Source organism: Myxine glutinosa (assembly GCF_964187855.1).
Source record: "Myxine glutinosa chromosome 12 unlocalized genomic scaffold, kmMyxGlut1.1 SUPER_12_unloc_2, whole genome shotgun sequence".
Taxonomy (NCBI): domain Eukaryota; kingdom Metazoa; phylum Chordata; class Myxini; order Myxiniformes; family Myxinidae; genus Myxine; species Myxine glutinosa.
Genome location: NW_027616356.1, coordinates 790,629 through 811,304, shown reverse-complemented (window position 1 = coordinate 811,304; position 20,676 = coordinate 790,629). Strand labels below are relative to the sequence as shown.

At 47.0% G+C, this 20,676-nt stretch overlaps 2 protein-coding genes across 4 annotated transcripts in view; both read left to right on the top strand.

Annotated features, from left to right (window-relative positions):
- Positions 1-750: 750 nt before the first annotated feature.
- On the top strand, positions 751-7,683 carry LOC137437911 (uncharacterized). Its single transcript, XM_068132640.2, has 2 exons — positions 751-1,024; positions 5,209-7,683. Exon 2 carries the CDS (start codon positions 5,251-5,253, stop codon positions 5,974-5,976), a length of 726 nt encoding a protein of 241 aa, XP_067988741.2. The 5' UTR covers positions 751-1,024; positions 5,209-5,250; the 3' UTR covers positions 5,977-7,683.
- A 6,136-nt stretch (positions 7,684-13,819) lies between these two features.
- Positions 13,820-20,676, top strand: part of LOC144888915 (uncharacterized) — a 38,444-nt gene continuing 31,587 nt past the window's right edge. Inside the window, exons 1-2 of one of the 3 annotated variants that reach the window (XM_078768661.1) lie at positions 13,977-14,030; positions 14,334-14,483. The gene's annotated coding sequence lies outside the window, so the exon portion shown is untranslated. Of the gene's footprint in view, positions 14,075-14,333; positions 14,484-20,676 lie in introns of all 3 variants that reach the window. The other 2 variants (XM_078768660.1, XM_078768659.1) reach the window with 2 other exon arrangements.

The following is a 20,676-nucleotide window of genomic DNA, read 5'->3' as shown; positions in this document are numbered from 1 at the left end:
CCAACTATTTTTGCGATCAACATAGGTCACAAGGTCAACATAGGCCAAAGGTCAACCACTTTTTTTCAAATTTCTAAAATCCTCAATTTTCATCTGATTGACTTGAAATTTTAATAGGATTTGCATATCAGTTAATTGAATTCAATCACCAACTATTTTTGAGATCAACATCGGCCAAAATGTCAAAATAGGACAAAAGGTCAACATAGGCCCAATTTCTAAAATTGTCAATTTTCATCCGATTAACTTGAAATTTGAAGACGATTTGCATATCCAGTCACTTAATTCAACCACCATTTTATTTGTGAGGTCAAAAGGATGCGCTACCGAGTGCCATTCTACTTTGTTCTCTTTTGTCAAGTGTCGCTCTACGAGTGATTTTTTTCATTTGTTTGTGAACAGGATGTCTCAAAAAGTTATGGACGGATTCAGACGAAGTTTGGTGGTTGAGTTGGAAGATATGATAAGTATAGGTCATCCCTTATATGTAGGTCATCTACATACAAGGGAAGAGTGGGCCTAGTGTTTGGGAAAAGGAAAGGTGAAATGTAACCGACAGAAGGTGTAAGGTGGCGAAACGGGCATATTGTAGTCACAATGGCATGAATTAGTAAATAAAATAATAATAATAAAAACCATAAAGCCCACACTGCTATCAGACCAAGCAGCAGGCACCGGTTTCCCCGCACAACGTGATAACAGCATCCTTTGTGGAAAAGGTCCTGGGGTGGAGCAGAAACCCTCTGACTCAGATCGTCAGCACTTCGGTACAAAACCGTCACTTTTTGTTTTAGAGAAAAATAACATTTTTCCTTTTCGTCTTTCTGGGCCTTGTTTTGCTGATTATTTCATATTATTTTCCAGACGGTTACGTCTTTTACTTTGTCACGTTGGTATCTTGAATATCTCTGGACAATTCTCGGGGATTTACCATTCACCAGGCGGTTTTACGTTCACTTCACCTTCTCTACTGGAGAGCAGAGTTTGCTTTCCCCAGGCACCATATTTCATTCCTGTACACCTGGTGAGTTGATCAGCTTACCTTTATTACATCCACCACCGAAAGTGGACAGGAGGTTAGGTTTTCACCTGTGTTTGTCTGTGTCTGTTTGTCTATGAGCAGGATATCTCAAAAGGTTGTGGACAGATTTAGACGAAACTTGGTGGACAGGTTGTGTGTGTGACATGGACTAATTGATTACATTTTGTGAAAGATCCGAATCCGGATGCGGATAATATATATATATATTTAATTTTCTAAGTGATTGCTCGATTTTCATGTTGTGAAAAAAATCTGTCAGACGTTGGGTGTAAATTCATCAGGAGAACATGATTATTCTGCTCTAAATTTGCCTAAAAGAGTTGGAATGTACAAATCTAAGGTTAAAATTACAAACTTTCCCCTATTCGGAGAGGGGATACCTCCACCGCTGCCAGACCCTCAGACTTCCAGTCGCTACATGTATTCTCTCTCCCTTGTACCACAGATCCTTTCCATCATACTGGTGTTTCTTCTCTCAATGTTGGAAACTAAGTGATGTATAGCATGAAATCTAAAAAGCGTTGTGGACGAGATATGACAAAACTAGGTAAATGGAGTTGGTTCGGTGACAAGAACAAGCCGATGAGATTTTGGTTCAGGTCCGGATCCAGATACATCCCATCAGTGGATAGAAAACGTAACCTGTTCAACCTGGTGGAGGTATGCGCTCCACCGAGTGACGCTCTCGTTTCCTCCACCACCAAAGGTGGATGGAGGTTATGTTTACACCCCTATTTCTCTGCTTGTTTGTCTGTGAGCAGGTTATCTCAAAAAGTTATGGACGGATTCAGACAAAACTTGGTGGACAGGTTGTGTGTGACAAAGACAAATTGGTTAGATTTTAGTGAATATCTGGATCCAGATACACAAATTTGTGATGTGATTCTGCACCATTGAGACAACAACAACAACAACAACATGCATTTTAAGGCCATTTTCCCTGCTAGAGCGGGGGTTAGCCTTGCGGGCCCCATGACAATCTTCTCCATTTTGCCCTATTTTCTGCATCTCCCCTTGTTCACCCCCTAATTCTTCACCATTGAGAGATGGGACGAAAAAATTTTTTTTTTTTTTTTGTATACTGAATCGAGGCTCGTGAAAGAGCTAACATTTATTTCACAAACAAATCAACCAGACAAACAAAATATACAAAAAGAGGGAGCGGAAGACAAGATGGGGAGAGAAGGGGAAGCACACAAACACAACATTTGAGAGCAGGGAGAAGTGTGGGAGGGAGAGGGCTTGGGGGGAGGAGGCGTGGGAAGAGGGCGGGGGGGGGGGGGGGAGAGGTATAAAACACAAGGGGTCCAAGGACTTCCAGGACAAAGATTGGTATTTTAAAAAAAAAAAGTGTAGGATTTTGGGTGAAATTAGCGGGGGTAGAAAAGATCAAGGTTTTGGATGGGGGAAGATAAGAGATGGTGGTGAACAGCTGTTTTAAAGACCCGGAGGGTGGAGTGGGATTGAAGAGAGTGAGGGAGCTTGTTCCAGAGGCGGGAGAAAAGAGGAATGAAGGAGTGAAGGTGAGCAGAAAGTCTTGATTTTGGCAGTTTAACCATAAGAGGGATGCAGGAAGATCTTGTGCGACCTGTAGGAATATTTGGGGGACAGAGCCCAGATAGAGCTGGGGGGGGCAAGGCCAGAGAGGAGTCGGTAGAAGACCGAAAGACCACCAACCTGCCTGCGGTGAGTGAGTGAAAGGCCCTTGGAGTTAGCTTCATCGCGGGAGATTCCAATGATTCTGAACGCTTTGGTTTCAACAGCGTGAAGACGAGCTAGGTGTGAGGCCGGAGCACCAGACCAGAGGGGAGAGCAGTATTCCATAGAGCTGCGGATGAAAGCCTTTTAAGTGGTGAGGAGCTCAGGTGTACCAAGGAAGGACTTCGCACGACGGAGGATGCCCAGTCGGCGACTGGCTTTGGAGGCCAGATTTGAAATGTGGTTTTCCCAGGAAAGATCATGGCAGATAGTGAGACCCAAAAGCTTGAGTGACAGAACTTCTTGGAGAGGATTATTCAGAAAGTGGATGGGAGGGTTGTCCAGTCGGTCTTTTCGGAGAGACATCATAAGAGTGTGAGATTTGTCAGGATTGAAAGACATGTTCCACTTGTTTGCCCAGTCTGTGATTTTGTCCCGGTCTGCAGAGAGTGAGGAGGCTGCAGACTGCCGATCTGAGGGATGAGGAATGGAACGACAGAGAGTAGAGTCGTCAGCAAAGAGATAGAGAGGATTTTCAAGAGAGTCAGAGAGATCATTGATGAAGACCAGAAAAAGCACAGGGCCCAGAACACTGCCTTGGGGAACTCCAGCCTGAACAGGAAGAGGAGATGAGAGAAACCCATTCAGGGCCACACGTTGACTACGACTAGAGAGGACGTCCGCCAGCCATGCGTGGAGATTTCCATGGATACCAAGGAGGAGAGTTTGGTGAGCAGAGTGGGGTGCCAGACCATATCGAAGGCACGTGAAATGTCAAGGGAGACAGCTCTAATTTCCTGTTTGGTGTTGAGGACCTCCATCCATTGTTGAGAAAGCAGAAGCAGCATGTCCAGAGTAGAGTGACCAGGTCTGAAACCAAATTGATTGTCAGAGATCAAGCCATTGGAGAAGAGGAAAGATTTCATATCTGAAGCAATGATGGATTCCATGACTTTGCTGATAATTGGGAGAAGGCTGATTGGTCTGTAGTTGCTAGGATCTGTTTTTGCACCTTTTTTGTGCAAAGCGGTGATGTTGGCTGATTTCCAAGCAGATGGCAGATGACCTTGAGCAAAAGAGAGGGTGAAGAGAACAGAGAGAGGGAGTGAAAGAGCGGAAGAACATGATTTTAGGACCCGTGGGCTGATGCCGTCAGGACCAGTTGCAGAATCAGAGTCGAGGGTTGACAGAAACTTTTCCACCTTGTCAGGAGGAAAGGACACAGAGTCCAGGAGCAGCTGGGTACGACTGGGTACAGTGGGTACAGAGAGGGATGGGTTTGGGACACAAGATTTAGAGGCAAACACAGAGTTGAGGCATTCAGCTTTTTCACGTGCAGAGTCAGCCGTGTAGCCGTTTGAGGTGAGGGAGGGGATGGAGGGGGAACAAACACCAGAAACAGATTTGACCAGACGCCACCAGGATTTGGAAGAGGGAGGCAGATAAGAGAGTTCGGTCTTGAGAACGGAGAGATATTGTTTCCTGGCTCTCCTGAGGGTGGACACACACTTGTTTCGGGCTTTGTGAAAGGAAATTAGATTTCCTTCCGTTGGATTTGCTTTCCAGGAGATGAAAGCAAGTTGTTTCTGGGCAACAGCCTCACCACAAGATTTGGTGAAGATAGAAGAGAGAGAGAGAGAGATGGGAGACTGTGGTGATGTGACTGTGGAGATTGTGGAGACTGTGGTGACTGTGGAGACTGTGGAGACTTCACCACACTGTGGTGATGTACCATGGACGGGAGGAAGGGTATGACAACTGAAGACGAGATGGGATAAATCTGTGCATGAGAGAGATCAATTTACTTTGGAAGAATTCCCAGGATGAGTTGATGTCAGAGGCGGTAGAGATGGGAGACCAGTCCAGATGAGTGATGGCTGCTTGAAGACCATGCCAGTTGGCCTGAGTGAAATGCCAGACTCGTCGACGCTGAGGAGGCTCTCTGAGAATGGTCAGAGAGATGTCCACTTTAACAAGCACGTGATCAGATGAGCCGATTGGAGCAGAAGAAGAGCAGCAGACATTTTCAGGGAAGTTAGTCATAACCAAGTCCAGAAGAGAAGATGCTCCGTTGACTGAGATCCGGGTCGGGAAATTGACAGATTGTGTCAGTCCCAGTCCCATCCCATCCCATCCCAGTCCCATTGATGTCAGTCCCATCAATATATTGGAAGAATGTTTTTGTCATTAAAGAAGGGACTGATTTTGACCAATGAAATATAACGTGGTTGAAATGTAAGTACCATACTTTACCATACTATATTAAGAGATCATCATATAACTGTGAAGATGAGATTTTTGTGGGAAGCATTGCCGTAATTTAGTATGATCGTTGCCCCTGATTTAGACAGCCCGTGTTGTTTCTGTTTGTGCCCAACGTTCCCTATTTGTGGTGCCCACTTACAGAGCCATGTTCCTCCCTTCCACACTGCTGCCATATTGTAACCTTTGGCATACGTTTGTTGCAGCTACGTATGCATGGTGTTCCACAACAATAATCGGTGTCCATCATGGGTCCTGGCATGGTTCCACTGCCCGGAATGACCTCAACACACGTCACACCGATCCTGCTTCTGCTGCTGTGCTCCGCACTCACCGAGGCTCTACCTGAAGGGTGCAGTTACATTGATAGTGATAAGAAGACTTTAGAATGCAAAAATCAAGAAACCTTCCCCGACCTGTCCAGAATTCCCAAAAGCACCACAAAACTGCATTTTGTAAAGAATGCTTTTACCTCCCTGCCCTTTGGTTCTCTTGACAATCTGGAGAACCTGGAGGAACTGAAGTTTCAAGGAGTTGCTATCGATTGCCGCAAGTGTTCCATCTCCTACCTACACACGTGGTTGTTCTATCTTCAAACGGAGAAGAGGTTTATCGAAGCCGACAAAGTAAAATGCATCGATTACGGTACAACAAAGAACGAAACGGTGTTCTACTTGGGGACGGAGCCCGAAGAATGTGTGGCACCAACCAAATGCGGAAGCGTGTTGTGGCCTGACCTCGGGTTGCATGTACTCTACGCAATCCTGATCGTGCCTTTGGCCTATAGCTTGCACTGCATGCGGAACATGACTGCGGGCCAAGGAGGCGACACTTTAGCAAGACAAATGTCCGACACCCCATACGAGCATTTACTCCACAACAAAATATACGAGGACCTCGAAGAGCAAGCAGCGTCCCCCAGTGCTCCGCATGAGTCTCCATATGAAGAGATCAACATGAAAAACAGGAAGTGATGTGACAGGTCTTTTAACAAGCATACCTGCACATGGCAACAAGAAATTTCATGCCAAGACTTCAAATCTGTGCTTCTTCTATTGTGCTTTTCTCTTCAAATAAACCCATATGTATATATATATATATCCTTACTCAGCAATGAACTAACTCACAATTAAACTCAAGGGCAGATCATTATTCAGCAATCTCATCTGATTTCCTCATCATGACCAGCAGTGGTCACATTATAATGCTGAAACTATACAAACAGGTTGACCATGTAACTTTCTACAGATAATAATAATAATAATAATTCATTTATTTTGTATAGCGCTTTTCCAGAAGCCCAAAGGCGCTTTGACAGAGTGGAAAACATAATGCATAACAATACATGAAAACAACAATTGCAAAAAGACAAGAATCAAGAAAACAAACAGCAGCGATATACGGCATATATATAAGACAAGAATCAAAAAGACAAGACAAGAATCAATAGGGAAATATTTAAAGCAAAAGGAGGGAGAAGGAGAAGGTTTTGATGAGGTCCCGCAGATGAGTTTCATTAATGATCCAATCAAACTACTGATATGAGGTATATGACAAAACCATTAAGTGAGTTGTAGGGCTAAATTAAGTTCAGATTAAACTATGAGTGAATTATAGAGTTAATGAAAAACTGTTTCGCCCCAATTAATTAAATGAAAATTATTGCAACATATAGGGCTGCATGACGTCATCTTTTGTTTCTGGACGTTTTGGGAAAACCTACAAAGCAGGTTGCATTCCAGCCTGAAGGCTTGTACTACTACTCTCAGACATCTGCAGCATACTTCTACTTAATCTTCTTCTTCTTACTATAATGGAGCAAACGTGGATGTCACCGAAACTCCGAAATTGACAACGCCACCTTCGGTAGCAGCTGGTATTACAAATCATCTTCCTTTATCTTATGATATGGAGTATATTATGTTGTGATCAAAAAAAAAATTTTTTTTTAATCATAAAGTGAATTTTCAGCACTGTGCCACAACACATTGCCCCCCAAGGGTGGGCCGAGAAGAGAAGGATACTCCTGCCGGGAGAGCGGTTACTATAGCAGGTACTCCTGCCCGGAGGGCTGTTACTATAGCAGGTACTCCTGCTCGGAGGGCGGTTACTATAGCAGGTACTCCTGCCCGGAGGGCGGTTACTATAGCAGGTACTCCTGCCCGGAGGGCGGTTACTATAGCAGGTACTCCTGCCCGGAGGGCGGTTACTATAGCAGATACTCCTGCCCGGACGGCGGTTACTATAGCAGGTACTCCTGCCTGGAGGGCAGTTACTATAGCAGGTACTCCTGCCTGGAGGGCAGGTACTATAGCAGGTACTCCTGCCCGGAGGGTGGAATTACTAGCAGGTACTTCTGCCTGGAGGGCCCGGTTTAAGCTAGAAAACTGACCAGTAACGTGATGGTACTATCGTTTCATTGTCAAATGTACAGGTAATGATAACATTTTAGGACTTGTAACTAACCAATCAGGATATGAAATTATAAAGAACAATATCAACATGAATGGGTTAATTTAACGTTTATTTATACACGAACAAACCTATAATAATCACCATGAATCAGAACCTTTAAAGACACACTAACAGATATGTACAATGTACATTGATGAGTCGTGGAGATTCATTTCAACATTCGTGAAAAGGAAAAGCTTTTCAAACTGAAAATCTCAAACTATATTGGATCGAAGAAGAAAGGGAAAGAAAAAGTTTAATTTGAACTAAATAAAAATGTAAATTGAACGTGTTTTACACTTTTAGAATGAGCTATATATTTACTGTAGGGTTGAAAAAAGATATTTTGTAAAGTATTACTAAAGGGTAATTCAATTGTATTATAACTATTGTCGCTTTCGTATTTACGTCACTAAATATATTAACAGCACTTGTGCTTTATCGCCATTTTGATTCATTTCTTCAATAGCAGGTTAAACAATTAAAACTTCAAAACACAGGAATTGTTTAAACACAGCAATGCACGGCTGCTTGACTCATCCCCCCAACCCCCATCCCACCCCCACCCCTCTCCCTACACCCCCAGCTCCCGCTCCTCCCCCTACAATCCCAGCCCCCGCCCCTCCCATACAACCCCAGCTCCCGCTCCTCCCCCTACAATCCCAGCCCCCGCCCCTCCCATACAACCCCAGCCCCCGCTGCTCCCCCTCCAATCCCAGCCCCCGCTCCTCCCATACAAACCCAGCCCCCGCTCCTCCCATACGACCCCAGCCCCCACTCCTCCCATTCAACCCCAGCCCCCACTCCTCTCATACAACCCCAGCTCCTGCCCTCCCCCTTGCACACCAACCTTCCGCACCGCCCCCCTACAAAAACAGCTCCTGCTCCTCCCCCTACACTCCCAGCTCCAGCCCCACCCCCTACACCGCCAGCTCCCACTCCTCCCATACAACCCCAGCTCCGACTCCTCCCCCTTACACACTGACCTCCCACACCACCCCCAAACCACCGTGCCCCCACCCCTCCCCCTACACTCCAACCTCCCTCCCCTTCCCCCTACACCCCAACCCTCTGCACCTCCCCCCTAAACCCCAGCTCCCACACCTCCCCCTACACCCCATGTCCCACCCCTCCCTCCTACACTCCAACCTCACGCACCTCCACTCTACACCACAGCTCCCGCCCCTCCCCCTACACCCTCAGCTCCCACCCCTCCCCTACAACACCTGCTCCCACTCCTCCCCCTATACCCCAGCTCCCACCTACACCCCAACCTCCCGCACCTCCCCCCTACACCCCAGCTCCCACCTACACCCCAACCTCCCGCACCTCCCCCCTACACCTCTGCTCCCACCCCTCCCCCTACACCCTCAGCTCGCACCTCTGCCCCTTAAAACCCAACCTCCTGCCCCTCCCCCTTCCACTTCCACCTACCTTACCCCATTCAAACCTCCCCACCTCAACTCCACCACATTCCCGCAGCTCAAATATTTAAAGATCTTTGTCTCACTATATCTAAAACTTTTAATTACTGATTTTCCAAAGACCTTTTTCTCTGTAATCGTAAGTAATAATATATAATGTTATATAACTGCATATAAAGATTGGTGTTCATGAGGAGGTATTTTTGTTGAACACGTTTATTACTAAAAAAAACCAAAAAATAAAACGCTTTACTTTAGCACAGTTCCACAAGGTAAAACGTTTTGTTATAATCTGGTATTTTATGATCTCATCAATGGATGTAAACAATGGCGTTATTAAAACAATCTTCACTTTCACTTTGTTTCTTGTGTTCAATTCCGCTACTGTCATGTGCGTTGGGAGGGATCGGATGTTTAATTCCGGTATTGTCACGTGCATGGGGAGCGATCGGATGTTTAATTCCGGTATTGTCACGTGCGTGGGGAGCGATCGGATGTTCAATTCCGGTATTTCCACGTGCGTTGGGAGGGATGGAATGTTCAATTCTGGTATTGTCACGTGCGTTGGGAGGGATGGAATGTTCAATTCCGGTATTGTCATGTGCGTGGAGAGGGATCGGATGTTCAATTATGGTGTTGTCACGTGCGTGGGGAGGGATCGGATGTTCAATTATGGTATTGTCACGTGCGTTGGGAGGGATGGAATGTTCAATTCCGGTATTGTCATGTGCGTGGAGAGGGATCGGATGTTCAATTATGGTGTTGTCATGTGCGTGGGGAGCGATCGGATGTTCAATTCTGGTATTGTCACGTGCGTTGGGAGGGATGGAATGTTCAATTCCGGTATTGTCATGTGCGTGGAGAGGGATCGGATGTTCAATTATGGTGTTGTCACGTGCGTGGGGAGGGATCGGATGTTCAATTCTGGTGTTGCCACGTGCGTGGGGAGGATTCGGATGTTCAATTCTGGTATTGTCATGTGCGTGGGGAGGGATCAAATACTCAATTCCGGTATTGTCACGTGCGTGGGGAGGGATTGGATGTTCAATTCCGGTATTGTCACGTGTGTGGGGAGGGATCAGATACTCAAATCCGGTATTGTCACGTGCGTGGAGAGGGATTGGATGTTCAATTCCGGTATTGTCACGTGCGTGGAGAGGGATCGGATGTTCAATTCCGTTGTTGTCACATGCGTGGGGAAAGATCGGATGTTCAATTCTGGTATTGTCATGTGCGTGGGGAGGGATCAGACACTCAATTCTGGTACTGTCACGTGCGTGGGGAGGGATCGGATATTCAATTCCGTTATTGTCACGTGCGTGGGGAAGGATCGGATGTTCAATTCTGGTATTGTCACGTGCGTGGGAAGGGATCGGATATTCAATTCCGTTATTGTCACGTGCGTGGGGAAGGATCGGATGTTCAATTCCGGTATTGTCACGTGCGTGGGAAGGGATCGGATGTTCAATTCCGGTATTGTCACGTGCGTGGGTAGGGATTGGATAGCTTTGTGCTGTTCCCTTTGCTTTGACAGGGTGGGCCTTTGTGTGGCCTTACACAAGACTACATGATGTCAGCTGTCAATCAGGTCGCAGTAACCAGTGTCAAAAGGTTCAGTAACAAAAGCCCAATTGAGATGGTCCGGTCACGTCGTCCAAATGTCTGATGAATGCCTACCAAAGAAACAGTGGTGTGTTCCATTAGCAAGCAATCAGGTGTGTTCCATTAGCAAGCAAGCAGGTGTGTTCCATTAGCGACTGGTTCACGAATCTTTCTCCTTCTTAGTCCCCCATGCTTCATGCATAGAGTAAGCTTTGCAGTGGAGGATGAATTCCTTCTCCTCTAAGCTCCAGCTCTGTACATTTAATCTGCTCTGATTAATCTGGAACCAAGTAGTTGTTGGTTGTAGAACAGGCGTCACCGTTTTAGCTTTGGTGTAAAGTTCTGTCCTCTCATGAAGCAGGGATCCCCTTCATCGCTGGAGAAGGTGCAGTCATTATCCATTCAGCAAACATTCCGGCTGCTCGGTGTGGCCGCACAGACTTAGGCCTCAGCCGACGAGGAGTCTGTCGCTTTAGCCATTTTCTGTGACCGTCATTGTTTTGGCATATTTTTGTTACAGCTCGTCCCTGTTATTGTTATATCCTCTTTATGTATACTCATATCATAATAATCAATTATTAAACCAAAATCGAATCGGCTCATTATTGTCACCTACCCAACTCATCCACCTAGTTTTATCATAACCCCCACCCATAACTTTTTGAGATATCGTGCTCTATATCATTTTTGGCCCCATTTCTCAATGGTGAAAAATCACTTAATTCTTTTTTTTCTTCTCATATCCGGATCTGGATCTTCACCAAAACCTAATCAATTGGTCCTTGTCACACACCCAACATCTCCACCAAGTTTCGTCCAAATCCATCCGTAACCTTTTGAGATATCCTGCTATGTATAGTTTTTGGGACCTAGAATCACTTAAAAATTTCTAGTAGCCGGATCCGAATCCGGATCTTCACCAAAATCTAACAGTTTCGTCCTTGTCACATACTCTACATCTCTGCCAAATTTCGTCCGAATCCGTCCACAACTTTTTGAGATATTTTGCTCACAGACAAACGAACAGACAAACGGACAGGGGTGAAAACATAACCTCCATCCACCTTTGCTGGCGTAGGTAACTATTTGAGATATCCTGCTCACAGACAGACAAACATGGTTGAAAACAACCTCCGTCAATCTTCGGTAGCGGAGGTAATAATACTAGCCGAGTACCCACACTCTGGGTCTACTGGGTTGGTATAGCTTTGCATTACTTGCTGAATAAAATTAGTCTGTGTATTGCAAGAAGACTCATGATGTTTTGTGTTTCTAAAGAAGCCCACAGGGTACAAGGGGTCTATCGGGCTCCAATAAGGGTCTATAGGGCGTCTATATGGGTCTTAAGCATTCTGAAGATCTAAAGGGTATGTTCCAATAGTAGTTCGGGTCTAAAGGGGTCTGAGGAGTTGAAAAGGTCAAAGGAGTCTCAAGGGGTGTGAGGGTTTAATAATGGGATATAAGGGCCTAAAGTGGTCTAAGGGACACACAAGATTTGGAAACAAACACAGAATTGAGACATTCAGCCTTCTTACTGGCGGAGTCTGCTGTGGTGCCATCTGAAGCGTGTGAGTGGAGGGATGAAGGGGGAGCACACTCCAATAGGTATATGAAGATCCCCCAGCTCTCTCTGTGCTCTGTCCCCCAAATATTCCTACAGGTCGCACAAGATCTGCCTGCAACCCTCTTATGGTTAAACTGCCAAAATCAAGACTCTCTGCTCACCTTCACTCCTTCATTCCCCTTTTCTCCCGCCTCTGGAACAAACTCCCTCACTCTCTTCAATCCCACTCCTCCCTCCAGTCTTTAAAACAGCTGTTCACCACCATCTCTTATCTTCCCCCATCCAAAACCGTGATCTTTTCTACCCCCGCTAATTCACCCCAGATACACTTTTTTCGAAATTCCAACTTCTTTCCTGGAAGTCCTTGCAGTGTCCATATGTTTTATACCTCTCCCACCTCCCCCCAAGCCCTCTCCCTCCCACAGTTCTCTCGATGTCCTTGCTCTCAAATGTTGTGTTTGTGTCCTTCCCCCTCTCTCCCCATCTTGTCTAACGCTCCCCCTGTTTTGTGTTTTATGTGTCGGTTTGTGTCGGTTTGACTTTTTGTGTGATTAATGTTAGCTCTTTCATGAGCCTCGATGTTGTATACAAAAAAAAGAAAAAAAAAGAAGAAAAAAAAAGATTTATTGTATGGTCACTGGTCAGCCTCGGAAAGGTCATGGCTGATGGTGAGGCCGCTGGAAATAGTTGAGTCGAGAGACTGAACCCGTTCTTGTGGATGCGATCATGGAAAGAGTTGGGGCGTTCATCTGACGATCCTTCTGGAGTGACAGGTTGGGTGCGAGCTTTGCCAGGATTTAAAGACGTGTTCCATGAGTCATGAAAGCAGAATGTAATCAATTCCAGATCAGCAGAGACCAGAGAATGATGCAGTTGCCGTCACATTGGAGCAACAAACTGCAAAGACCTTTAATTATTTTTTTGTTTAATAATATAATTTAAACCCAATTTTCATTTACTTACAGTAGATTGTCCATTTACAATAATTTTAACCTTTTACATGATCGTTATCCCAACTTTACACCTTGGTTAAGCCACAGATGTACTGATAAACCCTCCTCTACTGGGTTTGTGGGATTTGTGGTGAGTGGGGGTGGTGTGGGGATGGTGAAGGGTGAGGTGGAGATCGACAGGAGGTGGGATGGGGGTGGGGAGGAGATGGGATGGGGGTGTGGAGGAGGTGGGATGGGGGTGGGGAGGAAGTGGGATGGGGGTGGGGAGGAGGTGGGACGGGGGTGGGGAGGAAGTGGGATGGGGGTGGGGAGGAGGTGGGACGGGGGTGGGGAGGAGGTGGGATGGGGGTGGGGCGGAGGTGGGATGGGGGTGGGGAGGAGATGGGATGGGGGGGAGGGGGGATGGGGATGGGGAGGAGGTGGGATGGGTGTGGGGAGGTAATAATACTAGCCTAATCAATTGGTCCTTGTCACAGGACCAATTGGGATGGGGGTGGGGAGGAGATGGGATGGAGTGGGGAGAAGGTGGGATGGGGGTGGGAAGGAGATGGGATGGGGGGGAGGAGGTGGGATGGGGATGGGGAGGAGGTGGAATGGGGATGGGGAGGAGATGGGATGGGGGTGGGGAGGAGATGAGATGGGGGTGGGGAGGAGGTGGGATGGGGGTGGGGAGGAGATGGGATGGGGGGGCGGTGGTGGGATGGGGGTGGGGAGGAGGTGGGATGGGGGTGGGGAGGAGATGGGATGGGGGTGGGGAGGAGATGGGATGGAGGTGGGATGGGGTTGGGGAGGAGGAGGGCTGGGATGGGGAAACTGAGGAATGGTGGGGATGGAGTAGTGGGGAATCACTATCGATGAAAGTAAAGATGGAGTTGTAAGCCTTTGCTATGGAATATGTTATTTTAAAGAGATAACTCCTGCACAAAGCGATTTTCATGGAAACAGCAAAGGATGTTGAATCCGAAAGACTGTCCGACAGGGGTCGTCCTGTTTGCCACTCACGTCTCGGAAACACGGACGGAGCAACGGACGTGAGTGCGCTCCTTGCGGACCGGTTCTTCTCGTGACGATCAGGGTGATTTGTTACGTCTTATATTCGTAACCTCCTCGTTGTCGCCATGTTAATCCCTCTGTGACGTCATTTCTCATCAAACGGGGCTTTGTTCTGATTTGAATGATTCAACAAGTACGGATCGAGAGCTATAAGCACGAAATATGTGTAAACTTTCTACCATATTGTATTTATCGAGGCAACCTGTTATTATTTAATTATGCATTAATGGTGTATGAGATGAGATGAGATGAGGTGAGGTGACATGAGATGTACCATACAGGATACAACCTTCAGAGCGTTGGTGATGTCGTCGTAGCAAGTCTCCTGGCACAGTCGGAGTTGTTTTTGCTGCCTGGTTCCCCTTTGCCATTGCGTTCCCAGCAATCCAGCGAACATTTCAACGTTGCACTTTGGCTGTGGCCTCGTTTTGGTACAACGTTCAAATGGATGGTTTCTTTGGTGTTGTTACAAGAAAGTTTCTTCATAGAAAATCTGTTGATACTGCCACTAATTATAATAAAATAATAAAAGGTCAGTCTTTTGATACTGCCACTGGCAACACGTAACCCAGTGAGTGCTACCTGCCGCATGGTCGGGTTGTCGGTGACTAAACCAACACACCTCAGTGACCTCAGTGACACCCTTCCAGGACGAAAAACAACACCTGACAAATGGCGGATGAGCTCTCGTAGTGAGCCAACGGCCATCCTGTAAGGAGATGGAGTCTCCTAAAAAAAATACCCATCCGGTTTGAACGGGTTCAAGTCATACCAAAAACTAAAAATGGTACATGCTGTCATATGAATATGTGAGCGGGGGGCGTGGCCGATGCGAAGGAGGGCGGGGGCTGGCAGACCTGATGAGAGATACGAGGCCGAGTGACGTGGCTTGCTGTCCTGTTCATTCTAGTTGCTCTGATTTCACCAGTTCCCGAAGGGGGGCTGTTAGGTCAGACAGCTTTGGTATAAAGGGGCCCATGTACGTAATGATACCAACTGCCTTGCGAAGTTCACAGAGGTTTTTCGGGTCCGGTAAGCTCTGGATTGCGTCCACTTTTCCTGGGTCTGGGTGGGCACCTTGTTGGTCATAGATGAGACCAAAAAAATGAATCTGTGGCTTTTTGATGCTGCACTTGTCGCTGTTGAACTGCAGGCCGAATCTGGCAGCTGTTTTCAAGAGGTGGTGAAGGTTTCGGTCATGTTCTTGCTCCGTTTTGCCGTAAACGGCAACATCATCAGCAATGCCGATGACACCTGGGCATTGCTCAAGAAGTTGGTCCATCTTGGCTTGGAACACGTCCTGGGACATCACCAGTCCAAACGGCATTCGCCGGAAGCAGTAACGGCCATATGGCGAGTTGAAGGTCGTGAGCAACTGGGAGGGAGGATCGAGCTTGATTGACCAGTACCCATTTTTGGCATCCAGCTTGGAGAAAACCATTGAGCCTGCAAACTTGTGCGTCAGCTCTTCAAGCGTGGGAGTACGGTGGTGGCACCTCTTGATGGCACGGTTCAAGTCCTTCGGGTCCAGGCAGAGCCTAAATTTGCCGTTTGCTTTCCGCAAACCTTAAGTTTGCCGTTTTAGGTGAGGCTACTGACCCAGTCTGTAGGCTCGTCGACCTTCCGTATGATGCCCTGTCTCAGCATTATGTCCAATTCTGACCTTACTTCGTCTATCATCTGGATGGGGCATCGACGTGGTGCATGTATTACAGGGGGCACATTGGGGTCTACCACGATGCGATACTGGCCTGGGAAGTTTCCAATGTTGTCAAATTGGTCTGGATACGTGCTCAGCAGGTCGTCCAACGTGTTAACTGGCTTGTGAACCGTGCAGTTCTCCTTCACCGAGCAGTGCAGGGTGAGGAGTTCAAGGTCCCTACAGGTGGGCAAGCCGAGGATTGCGGGGCCAGCGGCCTTGACTACGAAGAACTCTGCATCGACCCACTGGGTATTCCTTTTCTTGCAGGGGATAACAAGGGTGCCAAATTGCCGAATTTGTGAGCCATTGTAGGCCGTTGGTATTGTCTGGGGTTTCTCCTGAATATGATCAGGTAGCGGCAGCCCAGAGGAGTCGACCTTTTGGGGATACATTTGTCTGTATATCCGAAGGGACAAGGTATTGCCCTCTGCCCCAGTATCGACCTTGACTCTCAGGGAGTGAACACCAACTCAGTGAGGTAGTGAAATGGCCAAGTCCATGAAAATCTCTCGCTGGGAATCCATGGTCTGGCTGTGGGTTTTGATGGTGGTGAAGCTCAACGTGTTGCAGTCCCTGTCGGGGTCTTCATCTCTCCCCAGGGTGTGGAGGGGCTTTCAGGTGAAGGATGTGTGCCCTCTGGTGTCTGGGCGGGTTGTCTGCCGGCCTTGTTCTTGCCTTGCTCTTGAGAGACAGACGGCCTTCCAGTGGTTTTGCTTTCCGCATGCCTCACAGGTTGAGCCCCATACTGGGCATCGGTGTCGGGGCTTGGGTGGATGCTGTCTTCCACAGAAACGGCACTCTTTTGGGTGGTACCCAATTGTGTGGACAAAATTGGTTGCCTGTTGGGTCTGGGTAAACTGCTGCATGTGAGTGACAGAGGCCTCATGTGCCAGACTTATTTCCAGGGCTTGGTCCAGCGTGAGAGAGTCATCTTTTGCGAGGAGCGCTTTCTGTAGCTCCTGATGCCGCGTCCCCGCAATGAGCTGCTCTATTATGCGCTCGTCTGCCTCGGGGGTCTTGAACTTGCATTGGCTTGCTTGCTGGCGACATCTGGAGATGAAATTGTCCATAGTTTCATCTTCGTCCTGCTTAAATCGCTGTAAGCAGAAACGAGCCACACGGTAATTTGCCTGGGGTTTCAGCTCAGCTTCAAAACGCTGCCAAACAATCGCTGGCGTCACGGTGTTAGGCCTTGTGTCGTCGGCGTTCTCAAGGCCCCACGAACTGTAGCGCCACAGGCCTTCCTCACCTGATAGCAGGAGAATGTGGTCGACTTGTTTGTCACCTGCGACGTCCTTCACAGAAAAGTACAGCTGGGTACGCTTTCTGAATAGCTCGAAGGCTTCACCGAGGTTGGCGCTGGTCCAATCCATGCGCGGCATCACGGGTGCGTCCGCCATTGTGAGCTTGGCTACGAATCCCTAGATGGGGTTCCAATATTGAGGAGCACGTCATTTTGAGGACCACGCCCATCGACAGCCACCTCGCATCACCGGCTGAGCTACTGAATCAGAGGAAAATGAAATCCAACCTGCCTACCAAGGTGCCAAATGTAGCACCGAATCAGGACGCAACCGTAGAGGCACTTGAACGTCGGCAAGCAACCCAAAAAGAATACTTTGACTGCCGGGCTGGCCCGAATCTTTGGCCACTTCACCTGGGCCAACGAGTTCGGGTTCTCGAGGAGGCTGGGCGGTCCCACACTTGGGAACCAGCAATTGTGTCCACCACCCGCTCGGAGCCAAGGTCGTACGAAGTCGTCACGGAAACAGGAAACATCCTGAGGCGGAATCGCCGCCACATCCGACACGCTCAACAGACCCAGCCAAGGCGGCCGGAGCCCGAGATGTTCCAGAATTCCCTCGATGATACCGATGTTGACCGTGCCATTGCCAAGGGACAAATGGGTGCTGACGAGGAGCCACCATCATCTCCACGTACCCAAGCGCCTAACACACCACCAGCATCCCAAACTCGATCTGGTCGCACGGTCAGACGGCCTGTCAGGCTGGATATTTGATTCCTAGTGGTCTAGCTAATGTAAATATGTGGGTGGATAGCCATCCTGAACTGCATTGCAATTCACCCGGTAATACTGTGATTTTCTTTTTTGTTTTGTTTCTCTCTCTCCTTAGGTTTCCAGCCCATTTGATGCTCTGTATGAACTTGCCTATTATTATTATTATTATTATTTTTATTTACTTTTTGGAGAAAGGGGGATGTCATATGAATATGTGAGCGGGGGTGGGGGGGGCGTGGCCGATGCGAAGGAGGGCGGGGGCTGGCAGACCTGATGTGAGATACGAGGCCGAGTGACGTGGCTTGCTGTGCTGTTCATTAAACTGCTCATCTCCTAAGTTGAGACTTGGATTCATCTTATTACACATGCTGCTTTCTTGCTTGAAAAGGGTAGAACACAGACAATCCCCATCAGTTGGCATCCATGGGGAGGAGGAAATTCCTCCTGAGGAAATGCCCCGCTGAGTGCGGTTAGAAAAGCGGCGCCATTGTTACGACGTCGCTGGTACCAGGAGTATCCCAGGAAGTGACGGCAGTGATGGCACTTCCCCCAAGCTCATTGGCTGTGTTAAGTGTTTGTCTTGCCACTATGTCCTTGTGCGTGTGTTTGTCAGCTCTGTTATGAACCTCAACTCAAGTATTAACAAGGTTCAGACATACATGGCGGCGGCCATATTGGATTTTGACGTGGCCACCCAATTTACAATAGCGTTCTTCCTTGTGCCGAGATACACCCACACACCAGATTAGAAGTTGGTACTTCGCTTATTTTTCAAGATATTCATCTCACAAGGTTCAGACATACATGGCATCAGACATACATGGCGGCGGCCATCTTGGATTTTGACGTGGGATGCACCCACACACCAAATTCGAATGCGGTCCTTCGCTTACGCCCGCACGCACGGACGCACAGACGGACACACGGACGGAGGGGAAAACCATAGTCCCCCTTTCGCTCCGCTGTGCGACGGGGGACAAAAAAGAGAGGGGGTGTCTTGCTTTGAGCACCTGAACATTTTCGGGTTACCTCAGAATCAAGGAATGCCTTCTCCAACAAAACAGATGTGCAATCCATCGATTTCCTTCCTTCCTTCCGTGTAAGTGCTGCTTCATCAGGATGAAGATCACCGCACTGCAAGACTTCAAACTAAAGTGATGCTTTACAGTGTGAAATGCAATAGTACCCTCTGTTGCACTATAGTACAGGTTAAATCGACATGAAAATAGCCCAACCAGGACATTTTCAATAATAACCGGTTTTTGGTTCTAAATACTTTATAGGATTGTCCTATATCTGCAGAAAAAGAATTCTCATAGATTCACACATGGAGAACCCTGTTTTTTATTAGGTCAAAGTATATTTCCTGTAAATAATGCGTTTTCCAGGTTTAGATGCTAATGATTCACAAATACTCTTACTTATGGCACAAAATGTTGTGAATATTTTCTGCTAAATACAAAATAATAAAATTAATAACTTTTACTCATTCCTGGAACATATTTATTATGCCTCCGCCCCCAAAGGTGGCCGGAGGCATTATGTTTTCGGGTTGTCCGTCCGTCCGTCCGTAATGGCTAAACCTTGTTTTTTCTCAGCAACCACATGTCCAATTGAGACGAAGCTGTCAGGGTAGGAGTGACACCCATGCAGAATTTTTTTTTGATAACTGTGACGTCGTAGGTCACATGGTTTGGCAGCCATATTGGATGTAACCTAAAACTTTTTTAAAAAACACTCTCTCCCAAACCACCGAATTGATCAACTCAAAACATTACATTATCATTGATTAGGCATGGCGATTAAAAGTTGATCACAAAAACATCGTTGGTCAAATGGTGTGGCAGCAATATCAGATTGAATAAAGATATTAAATAATTATATCTCTGAAACCGCTTAACCTATCGATGCAAAACTTTACAAATGTCATCTAATACCATTGCTGCATAAAGATTATGATGTCCTAGGTCAAGTGGCTTGGAAGCCATCTTGGATAGAAAAACAAACCTTATCCGATCAGCACGGAACTTCACAAGCATGATCCCCTACCCATACATATGCAGAGTTTACATTTTTGATGTCATATGTCACGTGAATTGGCAGCCATATTACCTTGAAACCCGATATTTTAAAAATTCCTTCTCCAAAACTGCTTCACCGACCGATGTGAAAACTGTCATGTCTGGTAAAAATGTGCAACTTGAAAACAACTGAAGGGATTTAAATCAAACTTGTTTATTTTATAACAGTGAATGAGGGAATATACCCATCGTCACGGGCAGGGACTGCGCGGAAGCATATTGGTGACAAAGTCGCATTGATCTAGTTTTTAAAATGTAATTATTTCATTAATATATGCAGAATTTTATGTAAATATATATTTGGTCAGTACAAATAAATACCAAGTCAGTACATGGCACCACCTAAAAACTGTGCTAACTATGGAGGAATATGGATACAAGGCAGAGGCTGGCTCAGTTGTCCCCATTATCTGGCTCAGTTGTCCCCGTTATCTGGCTCAGTTGTACCCATTATCTGGCTCAGTTGTACCCATTATCTGGCTCAGTTGTACCCATTATCTGGCTCAGTTGTACCCATTATCTGGCTCAGTTGTCCCTATTGTCGGGCTCAGTTGTCCCCATTATCTGGCTCAGTTGTCCCCATTATCTGACTCAGTTGTACCCATGGCTGGCTCAGTTGTACCCATTATCTGGCTCAGTTGTACCCATTATCTAGCTCGGTTGTCCCCATTATCTGGCTCAGTTGTATCCATTATCTGGCTCAGTTGTACCCATGGCTGGCTCAGTTGTACACATTATCTGGCTCAGTTGTACCCATTATCTGGCTCAGTTGTACCCATTATCTGGCTCAGTTGTGCCCATTATCTGGCTCAGTTGTACCC

Bases quoted from the DNA above. Each gene is read 5' to 3' on its own strand.
- LOC137437911 (XM_068132640.2), top strand. From the start codon at position 5,251: ATGGGTCCTGGCATGGTTCCACTGCCCGGAATGACCTCAACACACGTC.